The 23,323-nt window shown below is 40.1% G+C and overlaps 1 protein-coding gene across 1 annotated transcript in view; it reads right to left on the minus strand.

Moving 5' to 3' along the window:
- Positions 1-541: 541 nt before the first annotated feature.
- SLC25A22 (solute carrier family 25 member 22) overlaps positions 542-23,323 on the minus strand; it is a 35,722-nt gene continuing 12,940 nt past the window's right edge. Inside the window, exons 4-9 of the mRNA XM_015811941.1 lie at positions 17,148-17,238; positions 7,032-7,150; positions 3,626-3,797; positions 2,872-3,026; positions 1,930-2,005; positions 542-1,122 (exon numbers count right to left, since the gene is read on the minus strand). Coding sequence (XP_015667427.1) covers positions 969-1,122; positions 1,930-2,005; positions 2,872-3,026; positions 3,626-3,797; positions 7,032-7,150; positions 17,148-17,238 — 767 coding nt within the window. The 3' untranslated portion in view covers positions 542-968. The remainder of the gene's footprint in view (positions 1,123-1,929; positions 2,006-2,871; positions 3,027-3,625; positions 3,798-7,031; positions 7,151-17,147; positions 17,239-23,323) is intronic.

Below are 23,323 nucleotides of genomic sequence, written 5' to 3' on the forward strand. Positions count from 1 at the left end.
GTTTTCCTCCGCCATGCTCTGTTTCACAAGCTCTTTTGTAGCACTGACCAGCCACAAGAGAGTTCAGTTGCCTTTGGCGTTACTATGATCCCAAACAAAAATAAGGGAGCAATAAACACATTCTATGCACAGGTATAATACACAGACGTGTGAAACCCAGGATGGGGTGAAAAGTAGCATGGACAGCAGCATCTCAGGCTGAAAGAGAGGAGTATTTATGTTACCAGACTAGAGTTTTATCCAGCATATATATATATATTTTTAAAAAAATTAACCCCAAATAATTTGGTTTCTCCCAACTGTCATGGCTCACAGATAATTCATGACCTTGGACATCACTTTATTTCCAATAGATGAGGCTTCAGAGGGCAAATGCACAGTTGTCCTGAATACATTTTCCCACACGGACCTATTATAAAGGTGATCCTTCCATAAAATCAAAACATTAGGATGCAGCTTTCCCTTTGCCCTCTCTTAATATTCAAAAGTTCATCCAGCTAATTTGGAGAAGGGTTGTTTAGGAGACCCATCTAAAAACAAATACTTTGATCTCAGTAATTGCCTGGGTCAAAGTGACCTCCCTTTTATTGAGTACCAACCGATTCTTTTCCCCAGAGACCTAACCCCAAGAATGGAGGCATGGAAACATGTCCTGTTCTTTTGCTCCTTCTTGAGTTGTTAGCAGTTCCAGAAAAGGGGAGGGGGGGCTCATCTTCCACTAGACAAGAGGAACAGCAGGCCAGTCAGACAGTCTGTGTTAAGCAGTGTCTTTAAAAATGATAATTAAAAAACAGATATGACTATTTAGGTAACCCTCCTCAGGGCTATGTTGACATGAGGAAAAATAACTTTGGAGACAACATTCATTCCCACTATTACTGCTTGGAACCCTTCGTGCCGTTGCTCTGACATCACAATGATAAAAATACTATGATGAATTCCAATTGGATGAGAAGAAGTATGGGCGGTTAATCCCGATGCCGTGGAAACATGTCAAGGATGAATTCAGCAATGCCGATGAAATAGACAACTTGTGCAATACCAAAGAGTGGGGCAATGACCAAGGCTCTGCAATATGCCCCTTTAAAAAAGGCCAAGGGACCCTCATTACGCCAGATTTTCCTAGAAAAAGACACAAAGATAAGAGATGAAATCACAGCTGGCTTCAAATATCATGTTAAACCATGGATGGTTTTAATAATGGTTTGTTGAATACATTGCATTAACCCATAAATCATAGCTTACAAACCACACTGTCTGGAGTTGGCAAATATGCAAAGCCAGTATCAAATCAACCACTTTACATGTCAGGTTTACACACCAAATCCTGGGAGGGGGGCCCAGAGGAGGAAGTACCTCTGAGTACACCTAGGTTTCAGGTCTGACACTAGCCATGAAATGGGGTGGGGTGGGGATAACAATTGCAATCCAGGAGGTCTTGAAAGCTTTCAGAAGCTCTGCTCTGGAAATAATCAAATATAAAACCCTTCAAGATGGGCTTTAGAGAGCTGTTGGGCTTCTTGCTGTTGTACTGGACTCCCTGCTTGTAGCAAGAATTCTGTCTGAATTCTATTGCTGAATTAGCCATTCAGTCTCTGTGGCTGCTAGTTCTTGAGGCTTAACTTGCTTGTGAGTGACACGGAGTATGGGATGGTTAAGGATCACCTTGGTAACCATGGACCTGACCCAAGTCATTGAGGACTCAACAGACAACAAGGATAACACACTAAATCTGGTCTTATCTTGGGCCAGTTGTAACATGGAGGACATCACCATAAGGGTTTTTTTTTGCCATAGTTGGATCACTCTATGATTGCTTGCTGAAGCTGAAGCAAGTTTTATGCCAACCACTCTAAAGATACTATCCTTCCATTGCTAATCTTCTATTAACTACTCATTAACAACATCCTTCAGACAGAGATAATTTACCTGGTACAGTCTATTATCCCTGAATATGTGTCCTCATTGACTCCTCTCTGCAAGGACTGAAGTCTTGTCTTGATTACTGCAGAAAGATATAGTAGTAGAGCTTGTTATAATGCCTTAATTTGTGTCAAGTTATTTTTTGCAAGTTTTTCAATTGTTACAGATACTTCTATTCAATTACTGGACAAGATTTTATCAATTCTCCCTCCCAAAACATATTAATATTTAATCTTGGTCTAGAATATTCCTCTTTGAACTATGTATGAACAGCCCTCAGCAAGCTTTTCTTAAAGAGAGAGAAGAGCCCTTAAGTCATATTTTTTTGATTATCCAAGGAATTTCCTTGGGAATCATACATTATCTGATAATGAGGAATTTGGATAATATACTGTGTTATAGACTTTGGGAGACAGAAGGAAGAGCTGAACCTAGACATCCTCATGTAAACGTATCTCAACCCACAGAAGGAAAAGAGGAATGGGGACCATTTCAGAAGGGACCCTCCTGAATTCTCTGTAAAGTAAAAATAAAGAAGGGGGAAGTGCTCTTAGACCCCAACATTAGAGGTTTTCAATGGAAAGAGACATTGACAGCTTTTTGTTCGGAGTTGTTTGTGAACCACAATAAAATACATTGGAAAATCCCACTGCTGAAGAAAATGAAACTAGGGTTAGGTCTACTTGGAGTAAAGGCTGAAAAATATTTATAGGGATATATTCTTAGCAGTTTCCTAAAAAAAAAGAGTGGGTAAGTGTCTTTGATGTGTGGGAGCTAATTTTAATTTAAAATGTTCCAAACACATAGGGTTTATTTTAATTATAGCTTTTTAAATGTCTGTTTTACTGTTTTTCTTTTCTTTTGGTTGTTTTCCTCAGCATCCATAGCCAGCAATGCTGATAGATCTTCCTGCCCCTGCACCCCAATGAATGCTGTAAAAGTACTTACCATCACAAGGATTGACAGCTACAGCTGCTGTGCTGCCTGCCGCGCATCCAGACAGGAAGGAGACATAGAATGGAGCCTTGACTTCAGGGCTCTTCTGCCCCAGTTTGTTCAGGTTGGCAAACAGTGGAAAATAAACAACGGAAAACGGGACATCCCTACAAAAGGAGAGGCACACAAATGAGTGGGATTTCTGAAAACCTGTTTCTGTCTGTCCTGTAATAGTATTAGTTGGCCACACACTTGTTCATTATAACTATCTAATGTGTGCATTGAGAAGGTAATTCTGTTTCTCACTTTATTCTTGCATTTAGCTCCAAAAAGCTACTCCACAGAGCATCCCTGGCAAGTGTTTGGCCTTCCTGACTGAATGAACACTCAAGTGAAGGTAATGGTGCTCATTCAGATCCACCCCTTTCCGGCCAAGCCCTTTCTTCTCTCCTATAATATTTTCTTGCTTCCAAGTTACATGCAAAGACATCTTCTGAGAAGATTTGTTTCTGGGGATTTTTATTTATTTATTTTACTTGTAACTAACCAAATCAGCAGCAAGCAGTAGCGATCCTTAACATAATTTTAGTAATACCTCAGAAATAATAAATACAACACTTCTGAGAGACACACATGATTTCTTTTGAACCCGGGATGGAGCCAAGTGGCTGTGCTCAAAGGCAAGAATTCCCATACATTAGGACCTTTTATTTCAACACACACATGCAACTGAAATGGTTGTGTTGAGTCTGGAGAAAATGCCAACCTAACCAACGTGGCTCCAAGTCCTTTATACAGTCCTGCAATGCCTTTGCTCCGAAGCAAATCTCTTGTGATCTGGATCGCTGTCATTCGTGTCTCTACCACCGACTCTGCAGCTCCAGTGCCAGCGGATGGGCTAAGCTGAGCTTGTCCTATCATGGACTTCTTCTGAGCAGCTGCAGAGGAACAAAAACAACAAAACCACTTAAGATTCTTCCATTTTACTCTGAGGATGCAGCACAAGTGGAAACCCCGACAGATGGTTAAGCTGTTAAAAAGGTATTCTTCTCTGACCTCGGAATAAATAGAGCACAAGACACAAGAATTTTGCTTGTTCTTATTCAAAGACTACTTTGGTACATATGCTAGGGGTGTGCTCATTTGTAATTTTTTTTATTGGTTAGCTATTACCACAGGGGTGTCAAACTACCGGCCCATGGGCCGCACACGTCATCCGGAAGCCGCGCCCGCCCCATTGCCGGCAATGGCAAAACCGTCCCGATACGTTGCGCGACGTCACGTGACATCGCGAGTTTGACATGCCCGTATTACCATTATGATGAACCAGGTTTCTGGAAGACCAATATATGTATATGCTAATGTACTGAAAAAATTAGAATCCTTCTATCTATGAAAAAAAAATTCTACTGTATATCAAGCTTGGACTGATAAACAAATCCAGCTTTCCCAGTGGGTATTTTTTTGCTGGAAATAGGCAACCCCCCCCCCCCCCCGAAATCATGAATATGAGCCAGTTGCCAAATACGTGAATTACAATCAAATGATCACGGGGGTGGTGTGACAGTCATAACTGCAACATCTCATAAGTCACTTTTTCCAAGGATGTCATAACTTTGAATCATTGTTAAACAAATAGTCATAAGTCAAGGACTAACTGTATAAGGTCTAGATTTAATTCATTATTTAAAAATTGGATTATGCTTTTAAAATTAAAGAAAGTTATATAATTTCAGTAGCCTGATACATTGTTTTCTTTGTTATTCAACTACCCCCCTATAGTTAGAATTAGATACAATGTAGGTGTAGTTTTTTGTTTTTGTTTTTAGTGTTGCTTCACATTTCTTGTTTACACTTTTTCTTTTCCTTTTCAGGCAGTTACCTTTTTTTCCTTTCCTTACGTAGTTTAGAATTGCTTCCCCCCCCCTTTTTGTCACTATATAGATCTTTGTACAGTTTATAATTAATATTTAGCTCTTTGTATGTATTTTACATAATAACGTACAATAGCCCTGCATTCATTAATAATATAGTTATAATTGTTATAGTTAAGATGCTGTTTAGATTATACACAATATTATAAACTAGCAACTAAAATATTTTTTTATAAAATAAATGTTAATGTTTTTGAAGTGTATTAAAATCATATTTAATAATAATAAATAAGACTTCTGGGAAATCAACAGCAAACTGAAGACGATACCACAAAAAGTGGAGCCAACAACCACAGCAGAATGAAGAGCTGGCTATCTCTTTGATAATTCCTCTCAGGACAAGGAGAGGACTTGAGATTGTCCATAAGTGCTCCAGACAGTTGCTCCTCACAACCTCTTGCAGGTTTAGAACTGCGGGAGGTGAGGAAATAGATCTCTTGCACAAACTATAATCCATGCCTTGAAAAGGGCACTGGGTTCATATAATTCCTTTTCTAATCACTTCTGAAATTTGTTTGTTAACTGCTTCAGGAAAAACAGATCCTTTTTAGAAGCCTTTGTATTGAGAAGCCTTATGATCTTGCCAGACCAGAAAATTACCCTTAATCTCAATCTTAATCATGTACTTTTTCCCCTTTGAATTTCGGCTGAGGAAATATATCAAGGGCAGCCATTTTAATTTACATTTAAGATCTACACCCTCTGTTTTTTCCCATTAACTATTCCGTTTGTAATCTTCCAGATTTTTGCCATAGAGAGGGCTACATGAAGTCCTACCAAAGCTAGCGCATAGAGTTAAAATAGCTTCTAAGCAACTAAGATACTTATGTCAGCTTTTGTGCTACAGTGACAATTTTCTGCAAAAAGAACCTGCATTAGCTTATTTGAACTGAAAAATGCAGAGATAGGAAAAAAGAGGCAAATAAAAGTATAAAAACTGCTCATCCATAGCACTCTAGCTTGACATAATGTCTATACTAGACTGTGGCTTTAGGAAATGAACAGTGAAGCTAGCTCAGCTCCAGCAAGAGCAGCCATTCTTCATTCAGCTCTATGTCCCACACTAGCATCACTTCAGAAGGAGGTGGAAGTGGCTGCCAGAAGCACTATGGACTGCTGATTTGGGGACCTACAACCAACACTTGGAAGGTATCCATTTGGAGATGAGGTGAATGTCCCGTTCCTGAATCATTAAAATTAACATTTAATATAGTAGTTAAGTGAAGTATGTCACACCATTTCAGAGCACACACATTCATCCTTTTCCTGCTCTACACATAGATTGAGTACCGGGTTTTGTTTTGAAGTAGATCAGTCCACCAAAAAAGAAAAGTTGTGGGTGTGTTTGTTGTGTCTGTGTGAAGAACAGTGGCACATAAAATTTGTCTAAGGCAAAACTAATACACCTGTAGGGCTCAGGAAGGCAACTGTACAAGTGGGGGAAAGAGAGAAAGTTGAATAAAAGCATCAAGAGTGACAAATTCTCTTCCTTGCATGAGTTCTCTAGTTTAATAATTTACCACCACAAGAAAGCTATTCTTTTTCCTTTCTCCACTATTTAAATACTTAAAGATCCAGTTTCATTAAAAAGGGGTCCTATAAATGAGGTATATCTGGACAAAAAGAGAAAAGACTTCTCCATAAAAAAAGGGAAGGGACTATTGTTATCACAGCTCTAATTTGTCAGACTCCAAATTTATTCCTAAACTTTATTATTGAATTCGGCTATTAAAAATTGAGTTATTTAGGAGACCTTTTGATTCTTAATATAATCATCCATTTCTTAGATTTATTGCTATTTGTAAGCTGTTTGTATCTTTATTTTAATGATTTTAATCTTTGGGAGGATAATTATATAGATTTGTAATTATATCATGGATATTTTAACAACATTGTGATTATAACTATGGGTGAAAAAAAGAGTAACAATAACTCAATATTCCCAATCTGGCATCTTGTCATTGTTTTATAAGGTTGTCCTGTTATCTCCATAGTCCTGACCACTTTCAGGACATGGTGGAAATTTTAGTCTAAATCTATGCCTAAGATGGATGGTTTGCTAAGAAGCTGCATCTTTCTCTTTGTAAAATCTTAAGTTAGGATAGCTTGCCTCAAGTCCCTCTACCCATGAAGCAGCTTACTCTTAGCTTTCTCCCATTATTAGGAACCATTGGATGCATTTTCTGTTATTACATGAGCACTATAAGGAAAGGAGAGAGAGAGAGAGAGATAAGGTACCAATTCGTCCTGCATCTTGCAGCTGGATTTTGAGCATCTCCATGGGAGTGGTGACAATCACCTGGCAGGTCCCCGCCCCACAACCAGCCAGCATCTCTTTTGGCAGCGTCAACTTGCTCCTGGCAAAAATACAGGGAAGAAAGAAAAAGCACAAAAGAAAATCAGCTAGGCAATCCAACCACCTGCTTGATTTCAAGCAGCAGCAACAACAAACCAGCCAGTTTTGTTCTTTCAGTCAAATGGCCAGTTTTTGTTGCTAAGGAATCAAATGACAAACAAACTGTAGGGAATGAGAGTCATCAAACCTGTCCAGTTTGGGTCTTCTTGATCATGAATGCAATGGCATATAAAATCTGAAGATGACTAGCTCAATGACACGGCACTGCAGCACAATTTTGAAAGACCTTTTTTTTTTTTTTAATGAACAAAGACAGCACTCAGAAGAATGCAAATATATACTGTTCTTGCTTTTTTCAAAGACAATTTCTATGTTGTTATTTTAAAACAAAAACTACAGACAGATTTATCCAAGCACACTCTTTGGCAAAATACTGGAGACATAAACTAATAAACCACAAACATTGGAGGAAATGAAAGAATTCTGGGGGAACTAATTATGTTAATCTGTAAAGCTAGATGTCTCTCTAAGAGGCTGACAAGAATTCTGTTTTGGAAATAAAGCCACCACAGTGCTAGGCAGTAAATCTCTCCCTTACAGTATTTTGGCTTTGCAGAAGTGTAATGCAAATCATAATACTGCATACAGCTGTCATCACCTGACACCATTGCAATCAAAATGTAATAGGAGACTGTAGCCACAGGAGTATCACCACCATCAGAGCAAAGGAAGATAGCAAGAAAGGAATTTGGTTTTCTTAGTCAGGCAACACTTTGAGAAAGAAGTACCTTTCAAGGAGGGCAATATAACGGGGATGAAGGAGAGAAGCAACTGCATCATGGATCTTCCCTTTAACCCTGAGGCGTATTGGCTTTAGGTATTATTAGCCCTTTCCATCAAACTACAATCTGTTGCTGTAGAAGTTTGTAATCTCAAAAGCCTCATAGGTAACTCCAGAGTGCCTATAACCTTTGCCACCATATTGTATGATTTTCATGGCAGAAAATGAAAATTATTAAATACATGGGGATTAACTGAATTAAATACTGAACTGTTTGTTTTCCACTACTGGCTGCAAACAAGTAGGAAGTGTCACATACTTTTGATAACTTAGCATAATATAAGACAAGTGACCAAGTCTAAAACTCTTAGCCTGTAATACTAGGCAAAAGCAGAGGAGTTCACAGTGTTGGGAACAGAAGAGGCTGAATTCCCACCACACTCAACTCATCAAGAGGTTATCTTCAAAGCCAGAATTAAAAGAATATGCTACCTGATTAAAAAAATAAAACCCAACAGTCATGCCTACTGGTAGAACTCAAGACTTTCTGTTTTCTTCTTTTTAACATACTATTTAACTCCATGATCTGAAACATTTTATTATGTTTATATGGTGTTTTTTAAAGGGGCTTTTGACTAGGCATCCATGACCAATGACCAGCCTAATCAGAAAGAATGATCTGAAACAATGCTTTTAATATGTACTTTTGCATTTTTAATATATCTGTTACTGTACATGATGGAAAAAAATGAGAGGAGACCATTAAATCACTTTAGTTACACTGAATAAAGAGGATCAAGAAAATATAGTTTAGGTAAAGAGATCCAGAGTAGAACCCTCTTTCTGAATGCACAGGCTGGCCTATTTCTGGCACTAAGGTTAATTTGTCACTTCTCAGAGAATTCGGAGCAGCCAAAGATCTTGGCCACCAGCCAGAGCTGGAAATGAGGTGGTACATGGCCCAGTTATGTCTTCAAAGCCAACACCACATAGCTGAAGCTTAGCATCTGTGATCCATCAAAAACCTCCCTCTGTGGGAAGCCTGGAGTAGCATAACATTCATCCCCTTACCTACAGTAGAGGGACTGCCACTGCTTCAAGTTTCCTCTCCGGCTCAGAAAAATAGCTTCAGGCAACCACATGCAGCCAGTTCCTCAGTCTGCATGATTGCTGCTTAGGTGCGGAGTTCTCTAATCTGAGGAGATTATAGTTGTAAGGCCACAGCAGAGATGATCAAATCACTAAATATAGATTTCTCCTTTGAGAATATAGGAAGGAATTTTCACTGCACGCAAGTGTCACATTGGTACAAGAAGAAAACAGAGAGTTGGCAACATCCTTTTGAATCCATTAAAGCAATCGATTCCCTCTTTGAATAGAATCTGGCAGGGAATCAAGTTCTCTAAAGGACTAGTTTTCTGTTTTTTTCCTCACAAAATACAGATAGTCCTCGACTTGTAACAGTTCCCTTAGTGACCGTTCGAAGTTACAATGGCACTGAAAAAAGTGATTTATGGCCATTTTTCACACTTATGGCCATTGCAGCATCCCCATAGTCAGGTGATTTACATTTGGATGTTTGACAACTAACTCACATTTATGACAGCTGCAGTATCCCGGGGACATCTGATCATCTTTTGCAAACTTCTGACCAGAAAAGTCAATGGGGAAGCCAGATTCACTTAATAACCATGTTACTAATTTAACAACTGCGATTCACTTAACAAATGTGGCAAGAAAAGTCATAAAATGGGGCAAAACTCACTTAAAAAATTTCTCACTTAGCAACATAAATTTTGGATTCAACTGGTCGTAATTTGAGGATTACCTGTAACTCTTAACTCCCTCACAGGTTTAGATTTTCTTTTGAATAGCTGTTGAACATTATTTTTGTGTGCTCAAAAACTGAGAAGTGGGCACTAAATACTTTAAAAATGCTTTTACCCCTTTTTAAGATGAGCTACAATATTTTAAAAATTGGAGCTAGTTTGTCACTTGCCTCCAAAACCTTTCCTCAATTTTTTCACTGAAACATGACTGAAATAATCTTACTTTCTGGATCAGGGTGGGCAGAAACTAGGTCATAGCCTGTTTGTGATATCTATTTTTGGTAAAATGTTGAGCTTCTCCTGATTTGTGAAAGGCTACTTTGGAAAAACTCTCCATATATGTTGGAAAAGCAATTCCCAGCATTTCTAATTAGCAAGGCTGAAATCATTATGGAAGCTGCAGTCTGGTGGATACTGCTTTGAAAAATGCTGTTCTAAAGAATGCTGGATAAGTAAAAATTATCTAATCTTTTACAGTATAATAATTTATAAACCATGTTTCCACTCACAGTTTCTCAGAAATGAATCATCATTAATCAGCAATCCTTTAAATAAGCTTTTACAATTTAGAGGTCTTGAATAAGTAAGTAAACTGAAAACCCATGGTAGAAGCTTTAAAAAAAAGAGCTCATACCATATTTAGCAAAAGAAAAACAAAAAAAAACAAGAACTCGTGAACATAATTATAGTTGCACTAAAAATAAACAAATTAAATATTCAGTACTAATTGAAACAATTGAATTGAAACAATTTCCCAAGAATATTATAAAGTTAGAAAAGAATTATATTTCTCATAACTAAAGCTAGCATACCGAGGGTCCCCAACCTGTGGGCCGCAGCCCACTATCAAGCTGTGACCTCTTGGCCACTGGGCTACATGAATGGCTGGCCAGTGAGTGCACTCCCCCCCCACTCACGCTAGCCCTGTCCTGAGTGTTGCGCAGGTGCTAGGCCCGCTCCCAGCGTTACACAAGTGCTCGCACTGGCCCCGTGTCACGCAGGAGCTAGCCCCGCCACACCCCCATTTGCATCCCATACACGCCCGCGGCCCCATGCTTCCCCCCTCCTTTCCCTCTGGGCCGCCAACCTAGAAAGATTGGGGACCTCTGTTCTAAGCTGTTAAAGTGATGAGTAAGGAAAAGGTTGCAGAGGGCATCAGGTTGATCTTCAGAATTTCCTATGCCAATCTATGCATCTGTGTCAGTCCTTTGAGCTAGTCCAGACAAAAAGCATCAACCCTGGGTGCTAATAATACCTTTACTGTAGTATTACATAGTGGAATTTTGCCGGTATGAAAGTACTTGTCCCCTCCCTTACTTTTACACTCTCCAAAACCAGGGAGGGTTCTTTCTGAGACACTTTGTCTACCTCCACTCCTCTATTGAACTGAGATTTCATTTATCAGACCATCCCCATTGACTTCATTTGTCAGAAGGTCATAAAGGGAGCTCACATGACCCCTGGACACTGCAACCGTCTTAAGTATGAATCAGTGGCCAAGCAAGTGTCTGAATTTTGATCACGTGACTATGGGGATGCTGCAATGGTTGTAAGTGTGAAAAATGGTCATAAGCCACTTTTTCAGTGCCATTGTAACTTCGAACAGTCACTAAATGAACTGTTGTAAGTCGAGGACTACCTGTGTACCATTTCCTATCACCCCATTCCACTGGACTACCACCCTTTTAACAGAATTAACCTAAGCTGCTTTTACAACCTAGTAAAATGGACTTTGAATATGGGGGTGGGGCAGCAGTGGCCCCAGTTGGGTTTTTGAAAACATGGGTACTTCAGTTGTTACAATGCAGTGGTGGGATTCAAATATGTGAACAACCGGTTCCCTTTATGGATGCCACTTCCGGAAGTCCATTCTGGGCCTGGGCAACAAAAAATTAGCTACTGGTTCTACTGAACTGGTGCGAACTGGCTGAATCCCACCACTGTGACAATGTGGCTAGCCAATCAAAGAACCTCTCTTTATCATAAAGTGAATTGATGAAGATACACTTCCAGGATGCTATGCCATAGATAAACCAAGCATTGTAAGTTCTCTTTCATTTTTGTGTATTAAGCAAAACAGTATCACTTACAGGAAACATAAAAAGGAGGGGGGGAGGTATCAGTTTTCCTGCTGATTATGATAGGATGCATAAAGAAACAGTTAATGGAACCATGCTTAATAACCAGGAAGGGAAAGAACAAACCTCAGCAAATTTCTTTGGCCAATCCTAAACAGCAATGCGAAGGTCAAGATAAAAAGAATAAGATTTTATTGCACCACAGGGAGGAGTCAATATTAACTAAGATAAAGTTCCTTTGGAAAAAGTGATACAGATAGTTCTCATTTAGTGGCCACAACTGGACCGGCAACTTAGTCATTAAGTGAAGTGATTGCTAAGTGAAACCGCAACTGTGCTTTCAGTCTTACTTCAGCTTTCTTTTGCTTTACGAGAGCTGCCAAAGTCACAAATGCAAGGCTTGGTCGCAAATTTACTTTTTGATCACTGTCGTAATTGCAGTCACTAAATGAGGCAGCCGCTAAACAAAGATTATCTATAGTCAGAACATTTTTTAAGTGTTTGAAAACATTTACAAAAAATATTGTTTTTTACTAGCAATTTCTGAGACACATTAACCAATGGGGCCAAATGATGGTTATACATATGCTCCAAAATCACCTGTAGAAATTATGCAGTGCAAAGCAGGATACTATTTTCAGACTCTTGCAAGTACATATTTTTTTGCAATAAAGTCCTGTAAATATTTACTCAGATGCAAGTTTCACAGTGTTTGAGAGGATCTGCGCCTTTCAGAGGCCTTGGCTATTCTTCTTTCCCCTCATGAAATCTACCATCATTGGTATAAAATATTGAAGTGGGTCACATCTGTTATGAAGTTACTTGGAGAAGGACCTGGTTAAGTCTCAATTTATGGGACTTAATTTATCCCCATCTGAATGGCAACTGAATTTGCCCCACTTAGGATGGCCCCTGACTTGTTACACTTTTAATCAGATCTTTTAGAATATTTTTTACGCTTCTTGTGGTTAATTATTTATTTTATCATTCTTGGTTGTTTGTAAATCACAGTACTTGGAGAGAGACAAAATGTAAGTGGGGATATAATTAAAAATAATTGGGTAATAGTTCTCATAGGCAACAATCAGCAAGTTCTAAAAATACCGCAGCAGGTACATTACAGTGCACACGATGCAGACAAATAAAGGGATTAATTGTCATCAGAGAATACCTAGGCATAAAAGCCTAAGAGGTATCCCTCCAATTTTATTGTTATCATTATGGCACTGTTTGCACAACCTGCTTAAGCAAGTTAGTCATTAGCCAGTAACTTTCTTGACACTGGTTCTGGCAGCACAGGATAACATTCCATTCACTTTGTGGAATATGGAGTCCCCACCAGCAGCCCTCCCACTCCACCTCCTTTCACAATGCTCTGTTCATATCATCATCCCTCTCCTCTCCAAACACAGTCCCAGGGACAGAAGGCAACATTCCCCAGGGCAGGGGTAGGCAACGTTGGATCTTTTATGACTCGTGGACTTCAACTCCCAGAATTCCTGAGCCAGCCATGCTGGCTCAGGAATTCTGGGAGCTGAAGTCCACGAGTCATAAAAGAGCCAAGGTTACCTACCCCTGCCCCAGGGATACAGGAAAACCTCCAGCTTTCTTCCATGCTTTTCCAACTGGTGCACTGAGGGTGCTAAAATGTGGACCTCAACAATAAAATGATGTGTACTTGAAATAATTTTATATCTGGTCTTGAAATGGAAAAACATAGCTCTGTGTTTTTCAAAACAGACTTGTGTGCTACAGTGCTGAATCAAATCATTAAAATTCCAGCTCAAGTACCAGCTGTTTTTCTGTTATCTCTGCAATCACTCCTGTGCAAAAGCAGCACATGTATTAATATTTTTGCTATATCCAGGGACATGCAAATGTGCATTCACTTAACCAGTCCCACCCCACTGGATTTATTGTTGCTTCTAACATAAATATATCTATGATGCTACAAAACTGTCTTTGAGGCCAGAGGTCTAAAGCAAGTAAAACCAGTTCCACTAATCTTGGTCCTGTTATTATCAACAAATTATTTAACAGCCATAACATGCCAATTATGTGTTTCAAGAAATGCATTTCCAAGCATTCCACAAGGAATTTGACCGAGGCCCACGCCATCCTCAGAAGTTTTAGATTATCATAAATACCGGGGCTGTAACCCCCAAGGTCAGCCTACAGAATCATAATTGAGAATGCACATAGGGAACATATGAAAGCAGATACATTACTGAATTTAATAATCCCAGCTTAAGTTTGTCTGCTTAAACAAACAAAAATCCTGACATCACTTATGCAACCTTCTGAAAAAAAAAGAAAAATCCTGTGCCTGCTTTATGGTAATCAGTATTTCAGATGAAAAGGGACCCTGAATCTTTGCATGATTAAACTGGTAATATTTATTCAAGATGCCAGCCCCCTTCTGCAGGGAAACAATATTCATTTTCTGCATTTCTACATTGAAAATTCAGATGGCATGATTACAAACTGAACATTTCATATCTCCAGGAAGGAGCAGAGGAGTGTATCTAGCAGGCTTAGTGAAGACATGGCGAAGCCCCACATCAAACAGCTTCGTCCCAAATTAAAGCATCATTTCTGGTCCACCTTTCACTACTGCAAAGGCTTCTGTTTCAACACATTGCTTCACAATTTCTCTTCATTCAAAAATAATAAAGCATTCCATCTATGGATTCACATTTGGTGTTCCATTAAGCCTTTCCCAGGACAAAGGCATTTGGAAGTTAAGTGAAATCTTTTGCAATTATTTTTCCTGACAATAGCACAAGGATAAATCTGGATTAAAGACTAGGAAATGCATGAATGAGGGTTTTTCCAAACCTGAAAAGCACCTCTTTTTCTGGCTTACAGAATTGACCAGAGTAGAAATATCTCCAGGAGGGCATACACATGTCTATATAATCCTTTGCCTTTGGCCCCTTTTTCAAATAAGACAGGCTTTATAGCTCCTTCCTAACCCAAAGGACCTAAAAAAAATTACCTTCTCTTTTCACTGTAAATGTAGTAGTACTTATGATAAGAAAACTGATTTTGATGGGAAAATATCTTGGGAGAAAAGGGCTGGCTAAATCCCTCTTTTTTTGCCAAGACCTAATTCAGGAGCATCCAACCTTGGCAATTTTAAGATCTGTGAACTTCAACTCCCAGAATTCTCCAATCAGCATGGCTGGCTGGGGAATTCTGGGAGTTGAAGTCCACAGGTCTTAAAGTTGCCACGGTTGACACACCCCTGATCTAACTAAACACCACTCCTACCCCACCCGATTGGCTGCATATTGGATATGATGAAAAAGTATCATGTGCTCAGTCTCCTATTTCCCAGGAATTGTAAAGACAATGGAACAAGTATTAATTAAATTCACAATGTCTTTGGAGAAGGTATATGATATTATACAGAGACACAATCTACTGCATATCGTAAAAAAAAACCCAGTTCAGTTCAGTCTATTAAACGCACTATTTTTAGCAGCCCAAATTACTGATGGAAATAAGCAACCCTCTGGGGATGACTTTCACTTTCATTTTCCACATGCATCATTCTCATCAGCTATCAGAATGACATTTTACAGCTATACAGTATAAAACAGTGGTTCTCAACCTGTGGGTCGGGACCCCATTTGGGGTCGATCGACCATTTCATGAGGGTCGCCAAGCAAGGCTGTCCGCCATTTTTTTTGTCCGCCATTTTTTTTGTCCGCCATTTTTCCCCCCTTTTCCGGCGGGTACCTTACCTCCCTTGGGCTGGGCCAGCTGATGGTCGGCCTGCTCCGTCTCTGCCGCTTGCCAGCTACGCCTCAGCCGGCGCAAGGGGCGAAACCACGCATGCGCGGCGCTCCTGGGCAGGGAAAGTCCTTGACTTACAACCGGTTGGGTAGTCCTCGACTTACGACTGGTTTAGTCCTCGACTTATGACCAGTTTAGTCCTCGACGTACGTCCGGTTTAGTCCTCGACTTACGACCGGTTGGGGTCGCGGCATTAAAAAGGTTGAGAACCACTGGTATAAAACTTTTGTGCGATCCAGAGTTAAGAAAAACTGCATGTTTTTATTATTGAGCACCTTGTTTTGATCATCAACAAGATAGTCAAAAACAAGTGTAATTAAAAAGGATAGCGTCATGGTTCCAATAGATGAGACCTTATAAAAAGGAGGAAGTGCTGTTTAGGATTGTAGCATATGGGGAGGGTCTATTTTCCCCTAATTTCTCTATTCCAAATCTTGGTGCTGATGTCAGATTTCCTTTTGAGGGAATAGCAACTACCGGACGGGGAGATATTTAAAAGACTTTATGGTATGTAGGCATGGAGAAGAAATGCACTGGCATTTCTTCTAGCCCTACCCCCCCCCCCGTTATTATTTCTAAGAAGAAAACAGACAAACAGTGTGCATTTGCATTTTAATTGCTTTACTTAGCATAAAAAGTCACAAACAAGTGAGAAACCTTTTAGAGTTTCCAAAAGATCTCAAAAATTATATTCCTAATAGCTGAAATTAAATAATTACAGGCAATGTTATACAAATATCAACCAAATATGATGATTTAGTTGTCCAAGAAAGGAATTCCCTTTGATGATAACAATTATCTTGTGATTATAAGCTCCATGCCTACATTTAAATACTATAAATTTTGGTCAATTCTGTATTATTATTATTTTTGCAAATACTGTATTTCTAAAATAAACAGTTCTAGGAAAATAATTTGGATGTCTACAATCTAATCCCACATTTTATCATAAAACTATAACAATGTGAAGTTTCCATGGTTTCCAAGCTGGCTTTGTTGCCTTGCTATATTGCTTAAAGCGTTTTGGTGAAGTAGAAAACTTGTGCATTTTTCCACATTATCTGTGTATTAAGGATATTGTCTTAATATGGAAGTTGGAATTTTATTAAGCTATAATAAGATGCATCAACAATCATACAAGTTAACCCTGACTTACTTTTAGAACACCAAAGCAGTAAGTAGCAACCATTCCTGCCCTGGAATAAGGAGGATATCATATTTTGACAACTATCCTCCACTAAATAGAGCATGTCAAAAGGTGAAAAAAATAGTTTGTCCCACTCCAAAAAATTGCCTGTTCTGGAGCTGGGATGTATCCATTTCTATATTGTGAACAGAATAAAGCAGTTCAAAATTATAGAAGCAAAATCAACAGATATTGATGTTCAACTGTTCTGTGAATTATAATGGGAGGAAAATACACAATGGGGTAACAGTGACATAGCCCAGCTTAATCCCCCCATTTTTGTTGGAAATCCTTATGTGCAGTATGCCTCACACTTCACTTACCCATCTTTGGCAAGATGATACCTAAAGAAATCATTGGCAGCTAACTTGATGGCTTTTTCCGGAGTCACAAGTGTTAGATTCACTGCAGCCCCTGGACAAGAAAAAAAAGAGAACGCAGAGCTTAGTGGTCTAGATCAGGGCTTTTCTACCAGTGGTACGGGTACCACCTGTGGTACATTGGCACATGGCAGGTGGTATGCGACCATCCTAGAGAAGTGATAGCAGGGGAGGGAAATGAGCTGAACGGTGGCAGCACCGCACAAGCCTGAGCGAGAGATGGCTGGAGCTGCAGGGCTGTCAGGGCTCAGAGGAAGCATCAGGATCGGTACTTCTTCGGGACTGTCAGGGCTCAGTGGAAGCGCCAGGATCAGCACCAGGCTCCAGCTGGAGCTCGGTGCTGAGCCTTGCACTTCTGCTGAGCCCAGAAGAAGTGCCGATCAGCTGGAATGTTGCAGCATCTCCAGGGTCTTGTGATTTACATTCAGATGCTTGGCAACTGATTCATATTTATGACGGTCACAGTGTCCCAGGGTCATGTGAAGTGACCAAAACTGCTGCAACCACCCAACAGATGGGGGGAATAAAAACCAAACACCCCCCACCCCATCTCCACTGCCAATCCTCAACATAAATGCTTACAACAATGAAAACCTTGGACAGGAGGAAGAGCGCGGTCGGGCGGGCACGCAGGTGTCTTGCTCAACTGTGGCTTGGGGGGCACTTTTTTCAGTGCCATTGTAACTTCAAACAGTCACTAAGCGAACTGTTGTAAGTCGAGGACTACCTGTACTTTATCACTTTTTTCCTTTTGGGGGGGGTCATCAAGGTTTTGACACCTTGCTAGGCGACTGGTGGTACTCGGATACTGCCATATCCTAAAAGTGGTACAATGGGTGAAAAGGTTGAAAAGCCCTGGTTTAAAGGATTTTAAATCATCTTTGCATGCTGACAATCAATTGTGCTCAAAACAAAACATGAATCCTAGAAGAGGCATCTACACACAGGAAAAGGCTTGTTATGATTGGCGGCCAGTAAACAGTGACAAGTACTGTGTTGCTATTTATCCTCTCTCCTATATTGGGTCATAACTGTGCTACATAAAGATAATTGTACATTCATATACTGCCTGGGAGACAGCTAAACTGCAGAGGAATTTTGCTAGCATTTTCTTTTAAAAAAGCTAACAGGTATAAATCTTTCCCAACAGCTGATGGTAGGAAAGGGAAATTAATTATTGGATAGGGTAAGGCAGTTGTCCCAGTGTCATTGCTTCAGCTGTAGAAATGCAAAACTGATATTTGCACAATTTATCTACTTGCATTTGCATGTTTTCAAACTGCTAGGTTGGAAGGATCTGGGCTAAGGATGGGAGCTCACACTGTCACATGGAGCTTGGGTCTCGAACCTGGGCTGCTGGCTTTCCAACCAAGAAGCTGGAAACAAGCACCACTGAGCATCCATCCATCCATCCCTCCACCCGCCCACCCACCTACCTACCTACCTACCTACCTAATCTTTGTGTGCAGGTTCAACCTGAACCTGTGGGTATGTCCTAATTCATGGGTATGGACCATGGAATGAATGAATGAATTCAATTCCTTCCTTCCTTCATTCCTCCATTCAATATTTATACTGTGGTTCTACATAATGTGGAGGGCCGCAGAGTCCATACCCATGAATTAGGACATATCTACAGGTTCAGGTTGAAGCTGCACACAGCCACTGCATTGAAGAATATATACATCTTTTCAACACATGCAATCCAAAGTCAAGCTCTGCAATTTAGAATCCAATTGATGTTGCAATATTCACTGGCAAAAGAAACAGCGTTCTTCATTAGACAAAGCTAGAAACAGCCAGTGAGCATTACAGAAACAGCCAGTGAGCACTACAGAAGCATTCCATTCTCTTGACCCCGTTTGTTTGAGTTTATAAAATAGGTAAGCTTTGTTCTTCTTCTTGTGCCATATCCGTTATCGGACGTTGGTGATCATGTTGGCGATCATGTTTTTATCAGCAGCCGCACGAAAAAGTGCTGCTGAGTTTTGTCCAAACCAATCCCTTAGATTTTGAAGCCACAATGTTCTTCTTCTGCCTGGACCTCGTTTGCCTTCAATCTTTCCCTGGAGGATTAAATGCAGTATGCCGTATTTTTCTGGGTGTCGCATCACATGTCCGAAATATTCTAATTTTTGTTTTTTAATTATTTTGATGATTTCCCTTTGTTACCATATGTTAAAAGGAGCTATTACTCAGTTTTTGACTCAGTTCAAAATCCATGCATGATAACGGTAGGTTCCTCCAGTCTCCTTAAGAGGGATGAGTACTGTTAGAAATTCTGTTTATATAAAGCACCACAGAGCAAACAAAGAGTACAGTCTCCATGTGCTTTACTGCTTAACTATTTAACTGTAACAGGAAACAGGAAACTACTTAGAACAAAAAACCATAGAGTATATACCATAGATCCAAACTTGTAAATATTGCCATCTACTGGCTGAATACTACTGTAGTTGTTGCATAAAAATACATTCCAACAACGAATTCCAACAGGTACAAACTGGAAAAACTAGTTCAAATCTTATTTATTATATATTTATCTGGGTGCCTTAGGCAAGCCATTACCAACAACTCCAGCCCTCTCTTCCAAAAAATGCTTAGGACCTCCTTTAAAAAGGTGTTTTAGGGACTGCCAAAACCATGCATATTAAGGCTCACGTGTTTTTATTCTTCAGGAAACTCCACATAAATATTTATATTTATCAATAACATTTTCCTGTCAATGTAGGTCGACTGTCCTATGGCTTGACACATGTTTGTTCTGAGTGAAATCTGGTTCAGGGGAAATTCTCTTTGTAGGAAAACACACCAGAGCACTACATTCTGCCAGCTCTGCTCCCTGGCATGTAGACAGCCTTTGAGAGGGATATGGGAAAGAGGAACTCTATTATATATAGAGAACCTAAGAACAAATCCCAGGGCTGCAGAGAGGATCCCAAGCTGTGCCTGGCTCAGGGCGGACAAAGGAAAGGGGTATTACTAATGCTAAGGTGACCCACTTTATTGAAATCACTCAGAGAAGAGAGTCCAGCATCTGCCAAGCCTTCTTTGTCTTTGGAACATTTTAATCTTTCATCTGCTCTATCCAACTATTTCACAAAGGGCCATAATAACTAAATGGGAAGCTGACATTCTGCAAAGCAACCGTTGTCTCTAACGCAATTGTGACTTACAAAGACACTGCTGCTTCTGTTGACAAATTGGCTATACCACTAAGAACTACATGCAACATTCACTCTTTTACTAGCCCTTTCCCCTTTCCAACAAGCCCATGCCAATGCTTTTAATTAAAATAGATATGATTACATAATCTTTCTTGGCATGTGCAACAGCACTGTTTTGTCTCTATTACTGAGTCAACCGAAGGAAAATTCAACTGGTGGTTAGTACTCTTTAAAAACAAATTATGAAGAAGTCTGCATAATTAGAAAATCTGCATGCTCCTATACTTAATGCCATTTATATGCTGCCCAGTATAATTTTTTGAAAGATGGGTAGCCATATAGACTTGATAAATAAATAAATAATACCATATGCTTCTTACTTTATGGGATTTTTATTGTTTCAACAATATCAGTTTCTACCAAAAATTAAGCCATTACTAGAATACAGAAATGTTTAATGGGATAAAGACGAAAGCAAGGTAAAAATGGTTAGAAACGTTAAGGATGCCTCTTGAGGTTGCCAACTAGCGGCAAATCATTATGTTATCGTCTATTCTGATTCTTCTATTTCTACCATTAAGCTAAGGACACCAGGGGTTACCCTCAAGAGAAAGCAGAGGCCACCAGACAAGAATTGTTTTTAAAATCTTTGCCTACAAACTTAAGCATCTCAAGGTTTAAGTATGATGAGCTCTGCTCTCTCAGCAAGATTCAGCAATGCCCTTTACACATGAGGACCAGCGAACTGGCATTAAAACTATTCTCCTGCGGTGAGTATAGGCCAATTCTGCTTTAAAGCAAGGGCCCCCAACCTCTGGGCCGTGGCCCACTACCAGGCCATGGCCTATTCGGAACCGAGTTGCACGAGAGGTGGGCTGGTGTGCACATGCGCACAGCTCAACTTGTGTGAACGGTAGGCCAGTGCAGTCACGCAGTCCGGTTCCCCTCTCCCCCCCCCCCCAGTTGGGCTGCCAAGTTGCAAAGGTGGGGATCGCTGCTTTGGAGGAAGGAGTGGGGACAAAAATAACAATCTGCCTCAGGGGTGAACAAGGGCTGGTGTTTTGCTTCCCAAGGCCCTTGGGAAGTATGGCCAGGGAAGTATGCAATTTCCTAGTTTACATAGTTTGCAACATCACGGAATGTATGTGTGGGAAGAGAACAAGATTATGCCAAATTTTGCCCCTATCTGCATTTTTCAAGGTTAAAAAAACAAAAAAAGAAAACAAAATGAAAGTCCTAAGCAAAGCTAGTGTACCCTTTCTATCAAAAAGGTCTAACATTGGCTGTCTTATGCTGCAAGTCCCCGTATGGCATGCTGGGAGAGCATGAAGTAGATCAATACATGTGTACTGAATGGAAGAAAAGTTCACTTTGTTCCCAGTGGCTAGAAATGGTTTGCTCATTTCACTACAAATCCAGGGATGAGGAGGAGGTTATTCTTAGTAAGACGGCTGTCTGTCTTGCATGGTCTGCTTTGCGGAAGGTCTGTGCTATGGAAACAACTTGGCAAAGACAGCTCTTTGGCAAGTTCCCAATCCAAAAGGAAAATAGGAGAAGCAGCTGAGTAAGCTGGTGGGAAATTTCATGCCATTATTATTCACAAGCTGATCCAAACAGATGACCTGCCAGTCTCTGAACTGCTATTCAGAAATAGCATTATAATAATAATAATAATAATAATAATGATGATGATGATGATGATGATGATGATGTTGATGTTGAAAGGTACCTTGGAGGTCATCTAGTCCAACCCCCTGCTCAGGCAGGAAACCCTATACTATTTCAGACAAATGGCTGTCCAGTCTCTTCTTTAAAACTTCCAGTGTTGGAGCATTCACAGCTTCTGGAGGCAGGTTGTTCCACTGGTTAATTGTTCTAACTGTCGGGAAGTTTCTCCTTAGTTCTAGGTTGCTTCTCTCCTTGATTAGTTTCCACCCGTTGCTTCTTGTCCTGCCTTCAGGCGCTTTGGAAAATAGCTTGACTCCCTCTTCTTTGTGGCAGCCCCTGAGATATTGGAACACTGCTATCATGTCCCCCCCCTCGTCCTTCTCTTCATTAAACTAGACATACCCAATTCCAGCAGCCTTTCCTTATAAGCTTTAGCTTCCAGTCCCCTAATCATCTTTGTTGCTCTTCTCTGTACTCTTTCTAGAGTCTCAACATGTTTTTTACATCGTGGTGACCAAAACTGGATGCAGTATTCCAAGTGTGGCCTTACCAAGGCATTGTAAAGTGGTATTAATACTTCACGTGATCTTGATTCTATCCCTCTGTTAATGCAACCCAGCACTGTGTTGGCCTTTTTGGCAGCTGCAGCACACTGCTGGCTCATATTTAAGTGATTGTCCACTAGGACTCCGAGGTCCCTCTGTTACCACTATTGAGTAAGGTACCCCCTATACTATACCTGTACATTTGGTTTTTCTTGCCTAAATGTAGAACTTTACTTTTTTCACCATTGAATTTCATTTTGTTAGATAGCGCCCAGTGTTCAAGTCTGTGCAGATCCTCCTGTATCCTAAGCCTGTCTTCTGGAGTGTTGGCTATTCCTGCCAGCTTGGTGTCGTCTGCAAATTTGATGATTTCCCCATCTATCCCCTCGTCCAAATCGTTAATGAAGATGCTGAAGAGCACTGGGCCCAGAACAGAGCCATGGGGCACCCCACTACACACTTCCCTCCATGTAGATGTGGTTCCATTGAGGACCACACGCTGAGTACAGCCTGTCAGCCAGCTACGGATCCATCTGGTGTTGATGCTGTCTAACCCACATTTTTCTATCTTATCAAGTAGTAGGTTGTGATCTACTTTATCAAATGCCTTACTGAAGTCCAAGTAAATTATATCCACAGCATTCCTCTGATCCACTAATTTTGTCACTTGGTCAAAGAATGCAATAAGATTTGTCTGGCATGATCTGTTTTTGACAAACCCATGTTGGCTTTTAGTAAT

The sequence above is a fragment of the Protobothrops mucrosquamatus genome, unplaced genomic scaffold, assembly GCF_001527695.2.
Source record: "Protobothrops mucrosquamatus isolate PMUCROS unplaced genomic scaffold, P.Mucros_1.0 scaffold_56, whole genome shotgun sequence".
NCBI classification, from domain to species: domain Eukaryota; kingdom Metazoa; phylum Chordata; class Lepidosauria; order Squamata; family Viperidae; genus Protobothrops; species Protobothrops mucrosquamatus.